At 30.1% G+C, this 22,112-nt stretch overlaps 1 protein-coding gene across 2 annotated transcripts in view; it reads left to right on the top strand.

The window, feature by feature from the left end:
- The window catches only part of LOC101888859 (E3 ubiquitin-protein ligase HECW2-like), a 57,484-nt gene extending 44,015 nt beyond the window's left edge, over positions 1-13,469 (top strand). For both annotated transcript variants that reach the window (XM_059120214.1, XM_059120215.1), the window contains 3 exons: positions 2,109-2,297; positions 4,217-4,354; positions 4,425-13,469. In XM_059120214.1, coding sequence (XP_058976197.1) covers positions 2,109-2,297; positions 4,217-4,354; positions 4,425-5,361 — 1,264 coding nt within the window. In that variant the 3' untranslated portion in view covers positions 5,362-13,469. The remainder of the gene's footprint in view (positions 1-2,108; positions 2,298-4,216; positions 4,355-4,424) is intronic.
- Positions 13,470-22,112: the final 8,643 nt, after the last annotated feature.

Below are 22,112 nucleotides of genomic sequence, written 5' to 3'. Positions count from 1 at the left end.
GAATCGTGGATTTTTCAATATAAATGTCTTAGGACCAAAAATTTAGGTTTTTAAAGGACTTGCTGTTACGAATCGCAGACTTTTTAAGCGATTTCCTCCTGTTCAAGAATGCGGAGGTTTTTTAAAAGGACTTACTGGCCAAGAAACGTCGCTTTTTACAATTAATTTCCAAGGAGAAAAGAATTTCCTTTTTACGATCCGTGATTTTTTTTAAGAAATTATGGTTAGAAATTATTTTTAGTAACCAGCATCAAAAAATGCGGATTTTTAAACAATTTTCATTTTTTTTGTTAAAAATTCCTTTAAAAATCTCTCAGAGCAGTTCCTTTTGATCTTTAAAAATTCCACATCAAAATCCACGAGTACATTTTTTTATATTCCTTCCCAAAGTTTCATAAAAAAACATGACTATATCTCTTGATACTCTTTAGAAAAATCTCCCTGATAATCCTTCAAACATTCCTCAAGAAAATCCATAAGAACAGCTCCTGATAGTTCTTAAAACATTTCTTGTGAAAAGTTACGAGTTCCACTTATGAAGGTTCCTAATGAAAACCGATGAATATAGCCTCCAACGGTCCTTTACAAATAGCTTAAAAACCCAATGAATACAGCCTCTATTGGTCCGTCAAAAATTGACAATCAAAACAAAGAGTACAGCTTCTGATGGTCCTTAAACAATTCCGTAAAAACCCGATGAGAATAGTAAAACCCGATGAATGTAGCTTCCAACGGTACTTTACAAATAGCTTGAAAAAATCCATGAATACAGCTTCCATTGTTCCTGCAAAAATTGACAATAAAAACCAAGAGTTCAGTTCCTTATGGTCCTTCAACAATTCTGTAAAAACCCGATGGAGACAGCATCTGATGGTCTTTTGAAATCCAGTTTCTGAACGTCCCTCCAATATTCTAATACCATATAATGTTTGTAGCTGCTGATAGTCTGTCAAAAATACTCTTAAAGATCCAAAACTGTCGGTCCCACTTGTCATTAAATTCAAAAATTACTTCATGATTATTAATATCAAGAGTAATTCAAAAAGACCTTATAGAATTACAGGAGGATAGCTTCTGATGGCCTTTCGAAAAGGCTGTATAAAATTCATGAGTGCAGGTCCTTTTGGTGGAATTTGATTTTTTTAAATAAATCAAGGACCAAAATCGAGAATTTAAAAATTTTCAAGTTCCACATGGATTTTTATAATAATTTCAAGTTCCAAACTCATGGATTTTTTAACAATAATTTTAATAAAAATAGCAAATAATTTTCAAAGCCAAAAATCGTGGATTAAAAATATCCAAGAACCGAAATCGTGTTTTCAAATTGAACTCAGGGACTACAATCGTGGATTTTTTATTCATTTTTCTTCAAGGATTTAATTGAAAAAATTTACATTATTTTTGACTGATGCATTAACTGATGTTAGGGTCCCTAAACCGTGGATTTTTTAATATTTGAAATATAAAATTCTACGCCAATAGGTTTTGGCTGGCACTCTTCAAAAATATTTTCTTTATGATTCTGAGATTCTTTACACTTACAAAATAAATTGTCTCCAACATAAAATACACGAAGAAGATCTCATCAAAACAGAATATCTATAGACCATTTTCAATACATAGAAATATCTCACATTTATTGAGTATAGATGTAGATTGCTCTATCAATCAGATTTAAAATGCTGTGTGGTTAAAAAAATCCACTTTTATTTATAAAACTATAATTAATTAGAACACTTATCATGACAATATAAAAGTAATTTACATGCCGGCCATGCCAACGTGGTAATCTCTCGAAATGTATGTGATATCATAAAAGTTATTAATATTTTGCCACAAAATGATAGGATTGTAAATCTGAATCATTTCGATAGCATCATCGTTGTGGTGGCTTTTATAAATAAACAACTTGGATAATTGCCGCTCGCACGTTTTTTTGCTGTTGTTTTATTTTTATTATTGGGCAAATGATGTAGAGGAAAAATGTGCTATGACTTCAATTTTGGGATGCTAACAAATGGGGCTTGGTTAATTTAGAGAATATTAAAGGTCATAAAAATACTTCTTAATATTAATAATATATTTCTCGTTTTTTATCTTTTCAGCCTTTTCGAACAGGAGATTATGAGCTATGTGCCCATCGAAGAACGCAGTCCCCAAGGCTCACCAGTGCTCAATTCTCGCATGCTGCAACGAGCTCCGCCACCATTCCGGCGTGACTTCGAGGCCAAACTGAGAAGTTTCTATAGGAAATTAGAATCGAAAGGATATGGTCAAGGACCACATAAATTAAAGTGAGTATATGATTATAGCTTGGGCAAATATTTCACGATTTAAAATTTTAAGAGTATTTTCAGAATTTCAGCCTATTAGCTTCTAATTAGTCCTAAAAATAATTATTCTAAAAAATTAAGATTTTAAGAACATATAAGAATCCATTTCTATAACTTTGGTTCTCTTAAACTTTTCAAATTTTTATTATTATCGCATCTTCTTAAAAATCTATGATTATGGTTTCTGTTATTCTCTCAAAAAAAATTTTTAAATTATTGATTATAGCTCATAATTATACCTTTCAATAGTTCCTCAAAACTGGGCCACGATCGGAAATAAATTAAGAACCCTCAAAAGAACTTTTAAAATATCTACTGTGCCCTTATGTAGATCTGGATTTTTCAAAAATAATCTTTATAATTATAACTTCTGAGTCTCAAGCAGCTAGGACTTTCAAAAATCCTTTGATGAACCTGCGACTATAGCTGATAATGGCTCATTAAACCCTTAACCCTTCTTTGCATAATGATCAGTCGACTTCTGTTATGATTATTCAAATTGTTTCCCTCCTTCCCTTCCTTCAGTTCGAGTACAGCTCCTGATAGATCCCTTATATACACTCGGGACAGCATATCCGTGACAAAATTTTCTTATTGATTTCCAAAATTTCTTATAAAAATCTAGAAGAATTGCTTTTGATGTTTATTCCGAAATTTCTTATAAAAATCCGCGTAAATTGCTCCTATTGCTCTTTTAAAAATTCCAAATAAAAAACTACAAATGTAGATCCTTTTGGTCCCCGGAACATTTCTCCTTTTAAAAATCGTTACCGGGCTATTACACAGGTCCTTTATAAAATCCACGAGTAATGTCCCGATGATCCTTAAAAATTCTAATAAAACAATCCTTATTCAAATTCTTGTAAAATTGTTTTATAAAATTTCAGGAATAAGGTTTCTTATTGTCCTTCAGAATCCTTTATAAAAATCCACGAATTCAAATTGTTTAATAAAATTTCAGGAATAAGGCTTCTTATTGTCCTTCAGAATCCCTTATAAAAATCCACAAGTTCAACCCCTGATGGTGCTTCATAAATTCCTTAAAAGGTCCACCGTTGTTTGTCCCACTATTCTTTCATGGGTCCTTCTGAAATTGTTCATAAAAATTTACGAAAATAGTATCATTGATGCTTCAAAAAATCCTTACAAAAAGCTTAGATTATGCTTCTTCAAAAATCCTTTATAAATATCCAAGGGACAGCGCCCGAATGTCCTTAAAAAATTTAAAAAATCGCTTCCATAAGTCCCACTGGTCCAAAAATTCCCTAAAAATCCACGATTATTGAAAATGTCCTCCTTCACAAATTACTCAAAATAATTTACGATAATTTATCTCACGAGGACTTTAAATATTCATTATAAAAATTAACGAGTATATCACCTGATGGTCCTCCAAAAAATTTTTAAAATAGCTTTCCAAATACAAGGGTATAGCTCTATTACAAACTCCTTAAAAATTCACCAGTGCATTTCTTGGTCGTCAGTCTTCTTTAAAATTTCGATATATAAATTCTCAAGTTCTGCTTTTTAGTCAGGTCCCATCAAAAATTCGTTTCTAATGGTCCCTTATAAAAATTCCTGGATTACTGCCCGTGATTGCCATTAACAAATTTCTTGAATATTTTGACAGGAAAGCTTTTGATGGTCCTTTCAGAATTATTTTTGAATTATTCCAGCTTTTCCCTAATAAAAATCCACCAACCAATAATCCTATACATACAGAATTTCCTAACCGCTCTTTTGAAATTACCAAGGTCGCAAGTTCTGACCGTCTTTCAAATATTCTTTTAAAAATCCTTTTTCTTCCTTAACAATTATTTTCAAAATAAACAATTTTAATTTTTATTATTTACATTTTTTTAATATTATTTTGTTTTCAGATTACAAATACGACGTACCCACTTATTAGAAGATGCCTTCCGTCGTATTATGTCTGCCAACAAAAAAGACTTACAAAGAGGACGTTTAGCTGTGCTCTGGGATACGGAAGAGGGTCTGGACTATGGTGGTCCCTCAAGGTAACTTTTTATTTCAAAACCATTTTGTGTGCATCTTATTAATCACCTCTCTCTCTTGGTTTACTTACAGAGAATTCTTCTTTCTGCTATCCCGTGAACTGTTCAATCCCTACTACGGCCTCTTTGAATATTCAGCCAATGACACCTATACGGTACAAGTGTCACCACTTTCAGCCTTTGTCGATAATTGTCACGATTGGTTCCGTTTTAGCGGTCGTGTCCTGGGCTTAGCTTTAGTTCATCAATATTTATTGGATGCCTTCTTTACGAGGCCATTTTACAAGGCTTTACTAAGACTTCCGGTAGCTTTAAGTGATTTAGAATCATTGGATAATGAGTTCCATCAATCCCTGCAATGGATACGTGATAATGACATTGGTACGGGTATTGATTTGGGTCTAACATTCTGTGTGACCGAAGAGTTGTTGGGACGAGTTGTGGAACGGGAATTGAAACCGGGCGGCAAGAATATTATCGTGAATGAGAAAAACAAAAAGGAGTACTTGGAGCGTATGATCAAATGGCGTTTGGAACGTGGTGTCCAGGAGCAGACAGAGTCGCTGGTACGTGGCTTCTATGAAGTCGTTGATTCTCGTCTGGTGTCGGTATTCGATGCGCGTGAATTGGAATTGGTAATAGCCGGTACGGCAGAAATTGACATCAATGATTGGCGCCTTAATACCGAATATCGTTCCGGTTATCATGATAATCATCAGGTTATCATATGGTTCTGGCAGGTCATTGAGAAGTTTACAAACGAGCAACGTTTGCGTTTATTACAATTTGTCACTGGTACCTCTAGCATACCGTATGAAGGTTTTTCGGCCCTGCGCGGTTCAACGGGTCCCCGACGTTTTTGTATCGAGAAATGGGGTAAACCAAATGCCTTGCCACGAGCTCACACATGTTTCAATCGTCTAGACTTACCACCATATCCAACACCAGAATTACTGTATGAAAAACTGTTATTGGCTGTTGAGGAGACAAATACCTTTGGTATTGAGTAGAGAGCAATGTGATGATGGAAAGGAACGAAAGGAAAAACGGATGTCAGTAGCAAAAGAAAATCGTGATATTTTTCAAATATCTGTTATAATAATTATTACAAATGTTTTAAGTGTGCCGGTTTTTTTGTCTGTGTGCGTGTATGTGTGCGTCATGTAGTTAAGCAATTTCTTTAGTTTAGTTATTTATTTTGTAACGATATTTTTTATAAGATATTTAATTTATTTTCATATTCGAATTATAGTTGGCCATTATTTATTTAAAAAAAATAGAATGTTAATAATTATGACGCCGTATGACGGACAACCGACCTCCCTTGTCCCCTGTCTATGTAGCATTAGATAAATGTTAGTATGTAGTTAATTGATTCAAGTCAATGAATTGATATTTTTTGCCAGTTAATTGATATTGCATTGCTAGTATTGCATCTATCCACCCATCTACTATGTACTCAAATGATCTATATTGCCGTTTTGATTTGTTTTATTTTTTTATGTTTTAATATTTATTTGTTGCCTTAACATAATCTTGTCTTTTTAGTCATTAGATTTGTAAGTGATATTAACAAGTAATATTTAATATAATAATAATTATAACAACAACAAATGTTATTTACATATACATTCCCTATTATCGAAACAAAAATCACAAAATGGTCCATAGTTACTCTTGACATAAATGCCTGCAATATTTCCATGGTATAATGGGATCATGTGTTAGTATATCATTTATAATTATGTCCTTAATATATCCAATGTCGTGTTGTACAGAGGTCTAAAGGCTTTTATTAGGCTTTATATATAAGACCCAGGTCTCTACGTTTTCAATTACAAATAACGATACAGGAGTTTTTTTTTACAACAAGCTACGAGTATGTCTTGTATTGTCTTCTTTCACATTTTTGAAATTTTCAGATTGGAATCCTTTGATTTTTTATGTATAGTGTCATCGGCAATATTACAGACAAAAACACGAGTATTATTTTGATGAAGAATGTTAAACCTCAAGCGAGTCGAAAAAGGGTTCTTCTTTGCCCTTTCTTTGAAAATTTGGTAAAAAAACACCCTTTTAACGGAATAGTTGCAATTCAAAAGATCCTACACAGCTATTTGTCATAAAATTCTGATTTAGGTCCTTGAGGACCTTAGAAGTCTAAATCTTATTTAAATGCCAGAAATTCATATGCATTAAAACACATTTTAAGGTTAAACCCGTACATTATGTGAGTTTATGCAAAAATCTCCTGCAAAACATCATTTTTGAAGGCTTACGTCAAAGACTAAATTATATTTCATCAAATTTTACTATAAGTCTCCAAAGAAAAGAAATCTCTATTTCCACTACACATCAAATATATCAATGTTCCAAAAAAAATCGAAAATATTCCCTACTCCCTTGATTTGACGCCTAAAAGAAGCATACAATTTCGTTTTAGACGTAAGGTGTCAAAAGAAGAAATATTCTACACAAAATTTCACTATGAGTCTCAGAACAAACCATATACCTAAATACAATACAATAAAATTACATTCAACATTTATGTATTAAAAGTGAAAAGTATATGTTTGGTTTTTACTGTTATTTTAACAGGTTCCTAATTTCAGTCAAAATCTCCCTTTATGCATCATTTTTTGGCAAAAGTGTCAAAGGAAGAATAATTTTTGATCAAATTTCATTGTGAGTCTCTGAACAAAAGAAATTCGTATATTCAATGTGTACCATGAAAAAATATATCATCAATTTTTATTTAAAAAAAAACTTGTTGATTTTTTTGAAAAATTTAGCAATTTTTCTAATTCGTTGAAAATTTTCTTATAATTTGTAAAATTTACAGACGGAGTTGTAGAAAATTCCAAGTGCAGTAGCCAGTTGGAATTTTCTACAACTTTCAAATTCCAATTGGACTTTATAATGTTTCTTTGTATATCAAAGTCCAAAGGAGTCATGGGTTCTTAGGTCAAATGTTGTTAAGGCTTTAATATAGTTTTGACTATATGTAAAGGGTCACCTAAAGTCTGAGATATTTGAAATTTTATTGAGATCTTTTGGATTGAACACTGAACATTGTACACTGGAGAAAAAAGATTTAACGATGAAATGGTAACTGATTTGAAGGTGTTTCCCGAAAGAGGAAAATTAGAGGAATGATTACTAGATCGTATCAACTTCCTTGCGACAGTTTACAATGTGCCGTGAGTCTACGTTTCTGCACTTCTCATTCAGTCGATAGAAACATCTATTCAAAGACCAAAAATACCCTTTTTGGGAATATCGTATTTTTAAACCCTACTCCATAGAAGAGTACATATTATCGTCCGATTGTGCACCAAATGTGTACCGAATAGTATAAAATTTTGCACATACGACCGAATTGGGCCTGAAAATAAATATACAAAATTTGATCGTAATCGGTTCAGATATACCTATAGCTCCCATATATATAGTTCATCCGATTTGTTATTTTTGTCGCCCGCAGCCGTAATATGCACTCTGCAACAACGATATTTGGGGAAATATATCAAATACGGCTAAGAAATACCTTTGCTAAATTTTTGTCGAGATCGGTCCAGATTTGGATATAGCTCCCATATATAACTTCATCCGATTTGCTTTTATTGTGTACCAAACGTGTAATATTAGCCCAAATGGGATGGAATTTGGCACTAACGACCATATTGAGTCTAGAAACAAGTATGTACATTTTGGTGATAATCGGTTCAGATATAGCTATAGGTCCCATATATATATATTGTTCATCCTATTTGGTATATTTGTTCTCCACAGCCGTAATATACACTCCGTAACAACGATATTCGGGGAAATATATCAAATACAGCTCAGAAATACCTTTGCCAAATTTTATCGACATCGGTTCAGATTTGGACATATTTCCCATATATATCTTTATCCGATTTCAAGTTAATTGTGCACCAAAGGGGTTATACAAGCCCGAATTAAAAAGGGACACATGTTGGTATGATTTAATTCTCACAAATTCCCCATAAAAACAATTTTTTGTTATGTGAACCTCTACTAAATATTCAAAGTGGTGGGCCACGCCCTACTCTAAGATTTCCTTCACTGTTTTTTTATTATTACTTCACAAAATTAACTATCATGGAAATATTGCTGGCATTTTGTTAAAATTCAGCGTTTGGAAGTAGACTACAGTTAAATAATAGATAAATTAATAGAATTTATTAATAACAAATCCACAAAAAACATACTAATTGAACCAAATCAAAACTAGTATAGAAAAAAAAATACAAAACAATAATACATTCCAACAAAACTGTGAACCGAAACATAAGAATCCTTTATAGCAATACACCATTCCAATGGCATAACGTTCAATAAAACCGAAATGATTTTCCAAAATGCATTTAGAATTATTAATTAATACCTACCAGAACAAATGTGTGTTAAAAACATTGGTTTTCGATTTGAATCCATCCAAGAATTTGTGTTTTTTTTTTTCAAACATAATTTATTTTAATGTAAAAAAACCCTTAGAAAAGAAGAGTTTAAATCAATAGGATTTCCAAAAAATCAAACTAAGCAATTGTCCTTTGGAAGACTCATCGGCTATCTTTCATAAAAATACACAAATATTGTTTTAAATCAAATTAAAATTAAATGAAAATAAAAATAAAATCTTGGCAATTTGTGTCTATAAATTTTTTTATAAAATTTTATTTTAAATATTTTATTTGATTTTTTTTTTATTTTTAATTAAGATTTACACAATTTGTCATATTATTTTGAAAATAAGCTTTGTTATCATGACAACTTTTTTATTTATTTTAATTAATATTTACGTACTTTTTATAAATATTTTAGAATCTGTTTCTGTGTGACGAAATGCGACAATGGATTCGAAAGTAAAATACCCTTCCAAATGTGTTGTTAAATGTTAAATTTAACGCAAAAAAAAAAATGAAATCATGAAAAACTTATGGTGCAGATACATAAGAAGCTTGGCATCAAAGTGGTAACAATCAAATGGGATGTCAGTGCCACACTTCAATCTTGTCGTTATTTTTATACCCTACACCACACATAGTAAGGAGGGTATATTAAAGTCGTCATTCCGTTTGTAACTCATCGAACTAATAATTTTAGACCTAACAAAGCATGTACAGGGTAAGATAAAAAAGTGCAACAAAGTCAAACGCCATAATTTTTACATTTTTTTTTAATTTTATTGAATGAAAGCAAAAAATGTCGGAAATAGCATCAAATTTTAGAATAAGTTTAGATTTGTTCAAATTGGTCAAATTGAAGTGATCGACACTGTGGTATTTTTTTTGCTTTCCAAAATACTCCAGACACAATAGTCCAACGGATTGGTATCCGGAGATTTTGGTGGCCATTGCGCGCTGGTGGCGCGTGCTGAGTCCTGTTGGAATGTCCAAGGTCTGCGACCAAAATGTTTGCGTGTCCAAGGCTTTAATACACCCTCCAGAATATTTTCGTGATAATATTCGGCATTTATTCTTATGCCACGGTCGATTAATACGAGCGAAGAGCGACCATCGGCTGTTATGGCGGCCCACACCATCATTTTTTGGCCACTGAGAGTTGTTTAAAATTTCGTATTTAGAGTTCGTAATAGGAAGTACAATCTATAACAGAAAATTGTCTATACAGGTCCAGGTCTTTGTATAGGTCCAATATATCAGTACCTCTCTTTATTCGGTATTTTGACAAGTTTAGCTACTATATTCACCGAAATTGTTTGAAATTTCGTACTACATTCTGTGACAGAAAATTGTCTATGTAGATCCAGGTCTTCGTTTAGCCCAGATATAACGGTAGCTTCCTATATTCGTTATTTTGATGATTTTATCTATATATTTTACCGGATTTTTTTCCAAGTTTCGTATTTGAATATTGTAATGGCTTATGACAAAAGTTGCTATGCAGGTCCATGTCTTCGTATACACCCCAGTATAAGGGCTATATTCGGTATTTTTAAGATTTTAACAGAATTTTTAACGGATTTTATTTATTTATTTTTTTGGAAATTTCCAAATTAGTTCCAATTTGTAAAGAGTTCGGCCCGGTCTTACAGCTTTTTTACTTGTTTCTTATAATCTGACGTTAATATGCCATGTCATGTTTTATCACCTCAAGAGGCTTTTTACTGGCTTAGGTCATCGGCTGGCCTCTTCGTAAAAGAAGGAAGGCGTAGGGGCGAACAAATATAAATTATCGGCCGGAATTGAGCTAAGTCTACCTAAAACCCAGTTAAAACAAAAACCTTTTATATATCTGAATCTTTATTTGTATTGTTTTATTTTTTTGCCTTTACTTTTAGTATCGACACACAGAAACAGATACTTAATTGCCAAAAAGATTTCTATATTTTAACTCATCTATTCATTTATTTTGATTAAAGTCTGATCAAATACTTATAAAACACGAAAGAAGAAGCTGTCTTAAAATTCAACTGTTTAATTTTACATTAAATAAAAATAGAATTTATGTTATTTACTCAGTCTAAATAGTATACAAATATAAACAAATATATGTATTTATTTTAACAGAAACCCAACTATTCACTCAATATTTATATTAAAAAAAAAAAAAAACACAACTCAGATACCACTCAATACCATTCCCAGGAAGCTATAAAGCTTTTTTTGATCTTAAATCAATTTTTAACCCTTTAAGAAATATTTATTTATGTTTTTAAAATAATGAATGATTTTTAAATATTTTTATCAACAATTAAATACCAGGTTGGCAAAAAAGTTAAAATAAATGAAAGTAAAGTTATGGACAAAACTAAACAATAAATTAATTAATATGTGATTTTAAGCTTGCGCAATAACAAAATAATTTATTTTATCTATCTGATGATTACCTTAAACTTAGAAACAAAAAAATTATATATATTTACATTTAATATATTTTATATCATTATGGAAACAATACTAAACTAAAAACCTGATTTATTCACCTTAATATTTGTTACCTGATAATTATTATTACCTTATTTTATTTTTGTACATTTATTTTTTTTAATTTTATTTATTATTTTAAATCTAATATTACTATTTTCTTTATTATAAAAAAAATCTAAATTGTAAAAAATTGGCCAACAAACGCTGTTCAATAACATGAAAACTCACTGTATATTGTATATCCTCAGCCGTGTATCTACAGATGCTGTGCATCATGCCACGCCTTGTGGTACCTCCCCCAATAAGGGTCAATATTTTCAGCGATTATCGAGAAAATGGATAATTATGTCCTCAGCCATATGGCTAGAGAGGTATACATATATCATTTGATACGGCCAAAACGTGCCTCATCGAAATAACGATTTTAGACCCTAGGTTTCTTTGGACCAAATCCGTTTTAAGACATTTGGAGTCGATTTAGTGACGTCCGTCCGTCTGTCTGGCTGGTGAGCACGAAAACTCACGAACTACATCGTAATACTATTATCAAACCTAGATCGAGTTCGGAGATGGGCAATATCGGTTCACTCCTTCTGGTACCTCACCCACAAAAGATCGATATTTTCATAGAAAATAATATACTGCACAGAAAGAGATAGGATCATCCGATTTTGCTCCAACTTTGCAAATCTCAATGTCTGCATTAGTACTTTGTCATGTAAGAAAATGGACAATTTCGGTCCACTCCATCAAGTACCTCCTCCACAAAGCTTTAAAATTTTGAACAATTATATTTCTTATGAAATACGGTGTAAGAGTCCGATTGTTTTCAAATTACACACATCACAATATTTTTATTGAATAAAGGTCTGGTGTGAAGATGGAATATATCGGCCTACTTCTTCTGGTACCTCCCCCACAAAGGGTCAGAATTTGGAATAGCCATGAAGCTTCGTGGAAATATTGGCACATCTCAATATTTCCATCAACACAAGATCTGTTATAAAGATGGTAGAGATCGGACCATTCCATCTGGTACCTCTTCAAATTACACACATTACAATATTTTTATTAACCCAATGTAGGTGTGAAATTGGGATATATTGGTCCACCCCACAAAGCGTCAAAAGGGTTCCAAATTTTGTAAAACAAAACGCTCAAAGTTAGCGAAATAAACATCCAATTCACTTCAAGGTCTGTTGTGAAGATAATAAATATCAAATAGTGTTGGCATGTTTGTTCGGGATACCATAGTATTTTGTTGTTGCAAAATGGTCTGGCTTAATCCCATTATTGTTGTTTTTATATTAGTGGAAAACGATGGTAATGTTTACCAGGGGGTAAGGCAGGGAATACCTATGTTTCGGAAAGAGCCACCAATCCTCATCAGTTCCCTTAATAAATATCTGTGATCCCCTTTTGGTACCTCACCCACAATGGGTCATAATTTTCAGTACTTTTATCTGTCATAACTTGCGTTTCTTTACAGCTTGCTATACCTAAATATTTCTCTCAACCAGAAATCTGATATGAATATGAAAATGATTGGAATTTAAGATTTCGCATAAAATTGGATACAAATGTTCGATTTTCTTGTAAAATATACTCATACCAATATTTCTATCTGTATTAGGATATGTATAAATATAGAATACGTTGGTCAACAATATTGGTATAAAGGTACTTCACAATATTTATATCATATTTATTTAGGTCCGACACGAAATGTCTAATATTGGCCCATTCCTTTGGAACACATTTGATAAGGGGTTAAACATTTGAATAATCATAACAGAAGTCAAAGTATTTAAAAAATTCGTACATTGGCTGAGGGTATACATCTGTCGGCAAAACCGTCTAATATTTTTTTAACTTGCGTTTTATAAAAAAAAATAAATAAAATTTCAATTCTTTAAATAAAATTTCAAATTTTTCCTAAAAAAAACTCAAAAAGAAAATCAAACATTTTTTTTTTATTAATTTTACACTTTGTTTACTTTTTTAAGTATATTTTTATTTCTCAACCATTTGTTATCCAAAAAAAAAAACAAAATTATTGTACACCTCATGATGATAATTTATGAATTTGTGAAAGAGGCGGCAGTGTCGATCAAAAAGTAAACAAATAAATATATTACTAATTAATAAATAAATCCTAGCTTGTGACCTAATAAAAAATAAATAAAAATACAAATGAAAAACATAAATCAATTAAATTATATTGATAATAAATAAATACCAAGCAAAAAACAAACACAATATTTAAAACAACATATACATACAAAAAAATGCAAAACAATTTTTCTGATGAAAAAACAAAACAATAAATAAATTCAATAAAACAAATTTCTGAGAAATTCATAATAACATTGTTTTTGTAAATTAATTCTATATACAGTAGGAAGGTAAGTATTAAAAACTATTTTATTGAACTTGACCAAATAGAAAAATTTAAAAAAGATATGATTCTGACCTCAAAAGAGATGAGCTTATTTTCAAAAAAAAAAATCCGTTTTAAGGCAACATAAATAAATAGCTTAATAACGAAGAAAGAACGAACAAACAATTTTTTTAATAAAAAATATTACCCTGTTCTAGAAAATGCAAAAATTCGCTATTTTTTACAATTTTTCCGATACCATTAAAAAAAGTTTGTGGGTTCGTTATTTATTATTTATTTGTCCCTCTTAAAATGACATATTATGTCTTTTAAAAATAACCTACATACGCAATACAATTTATATCCATGTATGTGTGCGTTTTTAAATTTCGCATACAAATTTTGTCAATTTCTTAAAATTTATCAAAATACCAGGGGAACATAATTATGTGTCAGACATAAAATAGTACTGTCCGAGCAGCGCCATCTGTTGTCAATAATAGTCAATAAATATTTCACTTTGCTGTACTTGTGTGTCTTTGCTACTATAATGTGGGTTTGTGTCTTCAATGATGCCTTTTTCTTGGCAGCATTGCCAGCATCATTTTTTCATTGGCTGGCGAAGACACACAAACATACAGTAAAGGAAAATATCCCTGCTACTCAATTCTGTTTGCCTGGTATTTTTGATAAATTTAAGAAATTGAGATTTTTCAGTGAAGTTGTTGTCACAACAACAACACCAGGGGGATTTTTGGGTGGCCCTCTGCTCACACATAGGGTATTTTAAATATAATTTTAGTGATTTTATATATAAAAAAAAACATAAAATGTCAGTTTTTTTAATAAAAACGATTAGGTGCTTTACGTTTTGAAATTATACGTATTTTATTGTTTTTATTATTTAATTTTTATACCATTAAATAAAAAACCTACTACTAAATAAATACGTGATCCATGTTTTTCTAGTAAGCAATTTTAGTTTTTAATTTGAAATCTTGGTTATTATAGGTTTTCTAGTTTCTTTTTTATTTAAACAAATTGTAGAAAATAAATAAATATACTTACTACAAAAATACTTACTTTCTTTAATTTTTACCTTTGTTTTTTGAAGCAATAAAAAGATCTAATTTTTTAACATTGATGAACACTTTTGTAAAGTTTTTATTTATTTATTAATTATTGTTTTATAATGATTTCCTGATTATAACTTAATTGCTAAAACAGTATTCGCTTTTATTATTAACTAACTAATATTACTACAGATAGAATAAATAATTATATATTTTTTTAATAACATAAATAATATTTACATAAATTACAAGTAATATTTAAAGAAAAACGGGATATTTTCGAAATAAGTTGTCTAAATGTAGATTTCTAGAAGAATTAGCAGAATTTTTAATATGTTTAGCTTGCACATTGCTGATTTATTTATTCTCTGTTTCAGAACCAGCAAGGATCTAAAAAATTGACTACGATAATCATTTTTTTTTTTTTGATATCGGAAAAATATACTATCCAGTACCAATTCGCAGGTTCTGGACCACACACCCATTTAGTTCATTTCCTTAGAGTTTTTAGAATTTTGATGTTTTTTTATTTTGCACAAGAAGTTCCTCGAATAAGACAACACGTGGACTGAAAACTTTTTATTTAACTACTTTATATACCCTCCACCTTGGTAACATCCCTAAATATTCGTTTTAGACCCCATAAAGTATATATATTCATAATCAGCATAAAGTTCTAAGTCGATTTAAGGATGTCCGTCTGTCTGTCTGTCTGTTGAAATCACGATACAGTCCACATTATTTGACGTAGAGCGTCAGAATGTAGGAGAACAAATTATATTGTGTCTAGGATGGTTGGTATTGAAAATGAGATACATCGGTCCACATTTTGGTATAGTCCCCATTAACGGTACCTCCCGATATTCGGTATTTTTATGATTTTTAACACATTTTCTTCACGGAATTCGTCTAGGAATTGGTATTTTTGGTCATTATGGGTTCTAGCTCCGGTGGCGAAAAATTGTATGTATAGGTCCACGTTTTTGTATAGCTTTCAAATAATGGTACTTCCCGATATTCGGTATTTTTATAATTTTTGCCACATTTTTTCACGGATTTGTCTAAAATTTGGTATTTGTAGGTCATAATGGGTTTTAGCTCCGGTGGCGAAACATTGTATGTATAGGTCTACGTTTTGGTATAGCCCCCATATAATGGTACCTCCCAATATTCGGTATTTTGATGATTTTCGCGGATTTGTCTAAAAATTGGGTCTTAATGGGTCCTAGCTCCGTGTTAGAAACATAGTATGTATAAGTCCACGTTTTTGTATAGTCCCATACAGCGGTACCTCCCGATATGCGGTATTTTGATTATTTTTGCGGCATTTTCTAAGGTGGAGGGTAAGTTCGGCCAGGCCAAATTTAATGTTTTTTGCTTGTTATTTTTAAGTCAATGTTTTTAAACACAAAAAAATGAAAGTCGTCTTCATTTTTTGCTAACTAAAAATGTATAGTATGTCGTGGGTCGAGGCTTTGTCTGAGGTCCAATATAAAAGGGATCATAATATTGGACTTTTGCTGCGAACCTAAAATGTTGGGGTTTTAAAAATAAACAAAAAATAGAAATTTGCATTAAAAAACAATAGAAAATATACCAATTTTTTCTGAAAATTTTTTGCGAAGAAGAGTTTTACCACTTCAGAAACCAATATGCTAAATTAAAATCGATTGAAAAATGTGGACAAGACCCTTGAAATAATTAAAACATTAATACCTTTCATTACTACCAACAACACAAAACGAGGACCTATTTTGTTAATTTTTTGCATGTTGGTAAATATCTCGTTTACACTAATTTATGTCGATTTATAGATTTATAGAGTTAAATTTTGTAAAATTTCCCATTGCAGCAGTAGTAGCTATCCTGATATTTTCAAACTCCTCGACAAATGGCATCGGATGTTTATTTCGATTTTTATGGACATCAGGAATATTCAAAATTTTGACCCTTTGTGGGGGAGGTACCATAATGAGTGGACTTTGATAATAATATTACTATGTACCAAATTTGGACCAAATCAAATACTCCCTTCAAGAGTTACCGTGCACACCATCCAGCCAGACAGACAGACGGACGGACATCGATAGATCGACTCCAAATGTCCTAAAACAGATTTGGTCCAAAGAGACCTAGAGTCTTAAACCGTTATTTCGATGAGGCACGTTTTGTCCGTATCAAATGATATAGACCCTCTCCAGCCATATGGCTGAGGTTATAAAAATATACAGGAGTAATATTAGTTTTTAAGATTTATTTTGCATTCGAAGCTAACTTTTCTAAAAACAAAAATGGAAAACATAAATATTCACTTCAATCGATGGATAAGGGTATGGAAAAAAGTTTGGGTTTCAGTCCACGTAGAATTGTCCTATTTATTTAAAGAGTAACTCATTTATTATTTTAAATTACCTAAATTATTACATGAAATTATAGCTACATACAAAAAACTTTAAATGTTAATAGAAAACAAGTAAAAAAACAGTTAAGTTCGGGCGGGTCAATTTTTAATACACTCCACCATTGAGAAGAAACTTGAAAATTAAAAAAAAATCAAAATAATACCATTAAAGTAATAAAATTTATAGGGGGCTATGCAAAGACGTGAACCTGCATAAGTAATTGATTTTTCATAGGTTGTAGGTACCCATTTAGATCTTCAACTGGCGCTAAAATCATCAAAACACCGAATTCTGGGAGGTACCGTTATATGGCTGCGGACATCGCTAAATCGTCTTAGAATTTACACTGATCCAGCCAGATCCTCCCTCCATAGAATGGTGGAGGGTATAAAAATGAAAATCCACTTCATTCGATGGATAATGGTATGAAAAAGAGTTCACTTTTCAGTCCACGCAGAATTGTCTTACAAACAATTTGAAGAAAATAACATATTCATAATTTCAAATATTCTTAAAATATTACATGAAATCATAGTTACAAATATTAAATATCTTTTTTTTCAAATATTAATTAAATTTTCCAATATTATACATTGACTCTTCATTTTAGTCTTCTATAGATCACATGAAATATATATTTTTAATTTTCCATTTTTTTTTTCAAACAATAACACTTCTTTTTTTTGTAACATTCAGTATATATAATAATAATTGTATTCATACATTATAGGTTGTTATGTATATAAATTTTGCAATAGCCATGGTTTTAAAAAAGAACATTGTAGAGCTGTCGTTAGCGAAATGTATTTTTTTAATTTATTTTTGCATTTGCTTTTCATTTAAAATACCAGTCGTAACAATTTTAAAAACACATCGAAAAATCATGTATGTATATGTAAATATTTCTTAAATTTCCTTATTTTTTTCATTCCATTTATATGGTACGGCGGCGTATCTTTTTTCATTTTGTAATATATAATTGTATATTTTAATTGGTTTAGGAAGAAACCTCCATAAATTTGTTTGCTTTTCAAAAAATGTATTGTGAATTATGTATGTGTTTATGTATAGCGTTATTGAATATTTTTTTGTTCGATTTAATTGATTTTATATAAAGTGTTTTGTTTTGCATAAATTTCATTTATCTAATTGTTTAATGAACACGCAGATTTTATGTTTGAATTGTTTTTGTTTCTATTCCGATGACTAATTAAATTGACACATTGAATAGCGTTGTTTACCATCTATGTAAATGCATAATGACTTTGCGTTTTGTTTGTATGTGTGATTGTTTTATATATATTTATGAAATTCGCATTTAATTTTAGTTTATAACATTAACAATGAATTTAATATATATTTTTTTTTTTTGTAATTCTTCGATTTGTGTTTGTTTGCTTTGTGATATGTCTTGAGCGATATTTGTATTTATTTACTAATGGTTTCAAATGCTCGGGTATATGTTACGATTTGAATGACCTTCAAATGGTATCTACTTCCATATTTACTATTTTCTAGCTTTCATTTTAGAGAAAAATAATCGCATTGATATATGTTTGTAATTTGATGATTTTAAGGATATGTGGTGGAAACTAATGCAAATCGATTTGTAGATTCACAATTGTGTATAGTTAAGTTTCACTGTTAATTATATCAACATCTTCTAGTTTAATTAAAATTTGTTTAAAATTAATTTACAATTTTCCAAAAATGTTTTGCAAAAAATAAATAATTTAATCGATTTGCAATGATTTCCAACACATACCCAAATACGTTTTAATCCTTTCACTGTAAGACTTGATCATTTCAAAACATTATAATTGCTATATATATTCATTTACTATGATCGTTACATTTGGTTTAAGCAAAATTTGTTTTACCTAATTTTTTTCTGATTAAATTTTGGTTCCAATAATTATTGTTTTCGTTTGGCTTTGCCGGCATTATCAATAATTTAATTCGAAAACATCAAATATGAAATTTGAGTTAAATTTTTAATTTGCCGAATGATTGAATATTAAGCTCTATTAACAATAATTTACGTATGTATATATGTACATATCAATATATATTTAATTATAAATTTATTTTAATTATTGTTTGTTACCAATTGTGCGTATTTGCATTAATTTAGATTTATTTTCCAAATATTTGAACATTTTGTTTATTAATATATTATTCAAAATCAAATGGAATTGAAAAATATGAGGCATAAAAATAATTTAAACGAGGTTTTTTGAATACTGTTATAATTGGTTACAAATTTTGTGCTTTGAGATTTACCAATTATCTCAATATTTTATATTTTTATTATAATTATATCATAAAGAATTAAAAGAAAGAATTACATTTAAACAAGATTTTTTTGAAAAGTTTTGAATTTGCTTAAAAATTGTTAAGTAGATTTATCAAATAATCTCTTAACTCAGATATAGTATAGACTTCCAAATATTTGAACGTTTATACATTTTAATATATTATTCAAAATCATATGGAATTTAAAAAATATGAGGCATAAACATAATTTAGACGAGGTTACGATTGGTTACAAATTTTCTAGATTGAGATTTACCCATTCTTTCATTTTTTTACATTTTGCAATATATTAATATCATACAGTATTAAAAAAATTATAATACAAGCCAAAGAATTAAAATTTTAACAAGATTCATTTTTAAAGTTTTGTAATTGCTCTTAATTTTTGAGTATATTTATCGAATATTCTCTTTATTCCGATATAGTATAGACTTAGAATCTATATTTTCCTGTTTTAATCTTATTTCTAAATAAAAATATATTTCAGTAGTCCCAATGGTGTTGTATGTGTTGATCGTGATTTAAATGATGACTGATCTGAAAACAGGTAAATTAGCAAAAATTATAAATTAGAGTAAAATTGTCTTGCTATGGTTGTGTGTTGCATCCATGGAAATAATAATGAGATCTGAAAGTGTAGAAAAAGAAACGTAAATTAAAATAAATTGTATTAATTTTTGCTCTGTTCCTGAACCATTAAGCATCTACAAATATTGTGAGTTTCAAATGGTACCCAACATCATTTATATATTTTTTTTTCTCTTTTTGTAGCTTCCCACCAATAAAAACGAAAAATCAGAAAAATGCCAGATGTATTTTATTTCCATTGTAACATTGTAATGTATAAGACAATAAATTATTACAGGAGAATCCAGCAGACTATGAAAGTAGAACCAAAAATAAGAGAAACTTGTGTCGGTGTTTTGATATTTTACCCCCTCTTTAACGCCATTGGAAATTTTTGAATTAAGATTCCAAGGAATCTTTACATTGCAGATGAAACACACAAAATCTACCATAGGTCCTAGAAGACATCAATAGAAAATGCAAATTTTCTTATAATTTCACTGTTCAATATAATATTGGGTTATATCGGTCCACTTTTTTGGTGTCCGCCCATGTATTACTTTGATTTTAAGTATTTAAATTTAAATTCTGGCATTTGAGTTCTCATTATATGAAAACGCTATATACAAGCAATTATTAATAAAGGTCGTCCCTCATTAAAAGAAGCTCCTGAATTTAGTAATTGTGAGAGTCTTCCCAGTTGATTTCAAAACGCCGGGACACGTGACTTCTATTTTTAGCTCTACTTTCATAATCTACTGTTTTTTCCCTGTAATTATTGAAAAAAGTATACCCATTTTAATTCAGTTCTTACTTATTGTTATTAGTTGATATTAATTTTTATATGGTCAATAACGAACGCTACTAGGACTAGGGAAACCTAGTCTTCAGAATCGATGTGATAAATCATAAATCTTTATTTTTAGTAGTTTCGAACTATGCCCTTTGAGGGTTGGGTCGGTCTTTGATGGTAATTTTTACGATGGAAATTCTACTTTACAAAACAACAATCTGAAATTATTCTTTACAGAGTTGAAAATATACAAAAAAAGAGGACAGTAGACAAGACAAGTAGGGATAAGTCCTCTATGAAATAGGTGGGCATTCCTGGGGCGGATTGTATCAAAACTAGTATGGACTTTTTACCCTAAGTAATACATTATTTAAATTACAATGGGTTGTGCCCATTCCATTTCTAATCAAATCTATGAAGAGGTTGTCAGACAGACCATGAATATATAGTTCCCACCTCGCCGACGGGAATTTAGGTGATATCGTGATGGCAATAGGCAATACCGAAAGTTTAATTAAAAGTACATCGAATTTTCATATTTTAATATTTTTTAATTAATGGTAAACATTACAATCGTTCTCCACTAATAAACAAACGTTGTTTTATAAAAACAACAATAAAGGGATTAAGCCTGACCATTTTGCAACAGCAAAGTTTTTAATCATTTATACCTTGTCTATGCCAAAAGGAGGACCTAAAATTCTTATATATAATATATTTCTAATATTACATATGAATGTTGTTTTACTTTCAAAATCTTCTTGAATTCTCTCCAAATTGGAATTTTTATTCGGGTGGAATTGATTAAACAAAGCTGCGTTGGGATTGCTTGAAAGGTTAAGGATTACCCATAAGAGTCTTTTGTACAAATTCTAAAAGAAATACTAACAACGTTTTACTAGCTTTTATAGATATGGTTATATATGTATCGTAGAATACAAATTAAATGTCCATTGATAATCTTGAAATATTCGAAATTCTTGACAAAATAATTGCCTAAAAAATATTTAACATCCATAGCTATACAGGACAAAGTCAATGGAACTCGGAACCAATTTTATAATTTGTTTTGCAATAATCTGTTAAATAATAAGAAAAACATAAATGGTGATTTTCGAAAAAATACGTTACAACTTTACAAAAATGTATATACACTTGTTGAGTTTTTTTTCTTGTAGAAAACGAATGTTGTTATATTGATTTTAAAGAGCTTGTTTTTACTACAATTGACAAAAATAACACAACATATTTTGTTATCTAAAAAAATGCATACAAAATTAATTTTTAAAAATTCAAATAAGAGTGCTGTAGAG

This window comes from Musca domestica, unplaced genomic scaffold (assembly GCF_030504385.1).
Source record: "Musca domestica strain aabys unplaced genomic scaffold, Musca_domestica.polishedcontigs.V.1.1 160, whole genome shotgun sequence".
Lineage (NCBI taxonomy): Eukaryota > Metazoa > Arthropoda > Insecta > Diptera > Muscidae > Musca > Musca domestica.
Note: the sequence above shows the minus strand (reverse complement) of the source record. Positions and strands in the feature narration are given on the sequence as shown.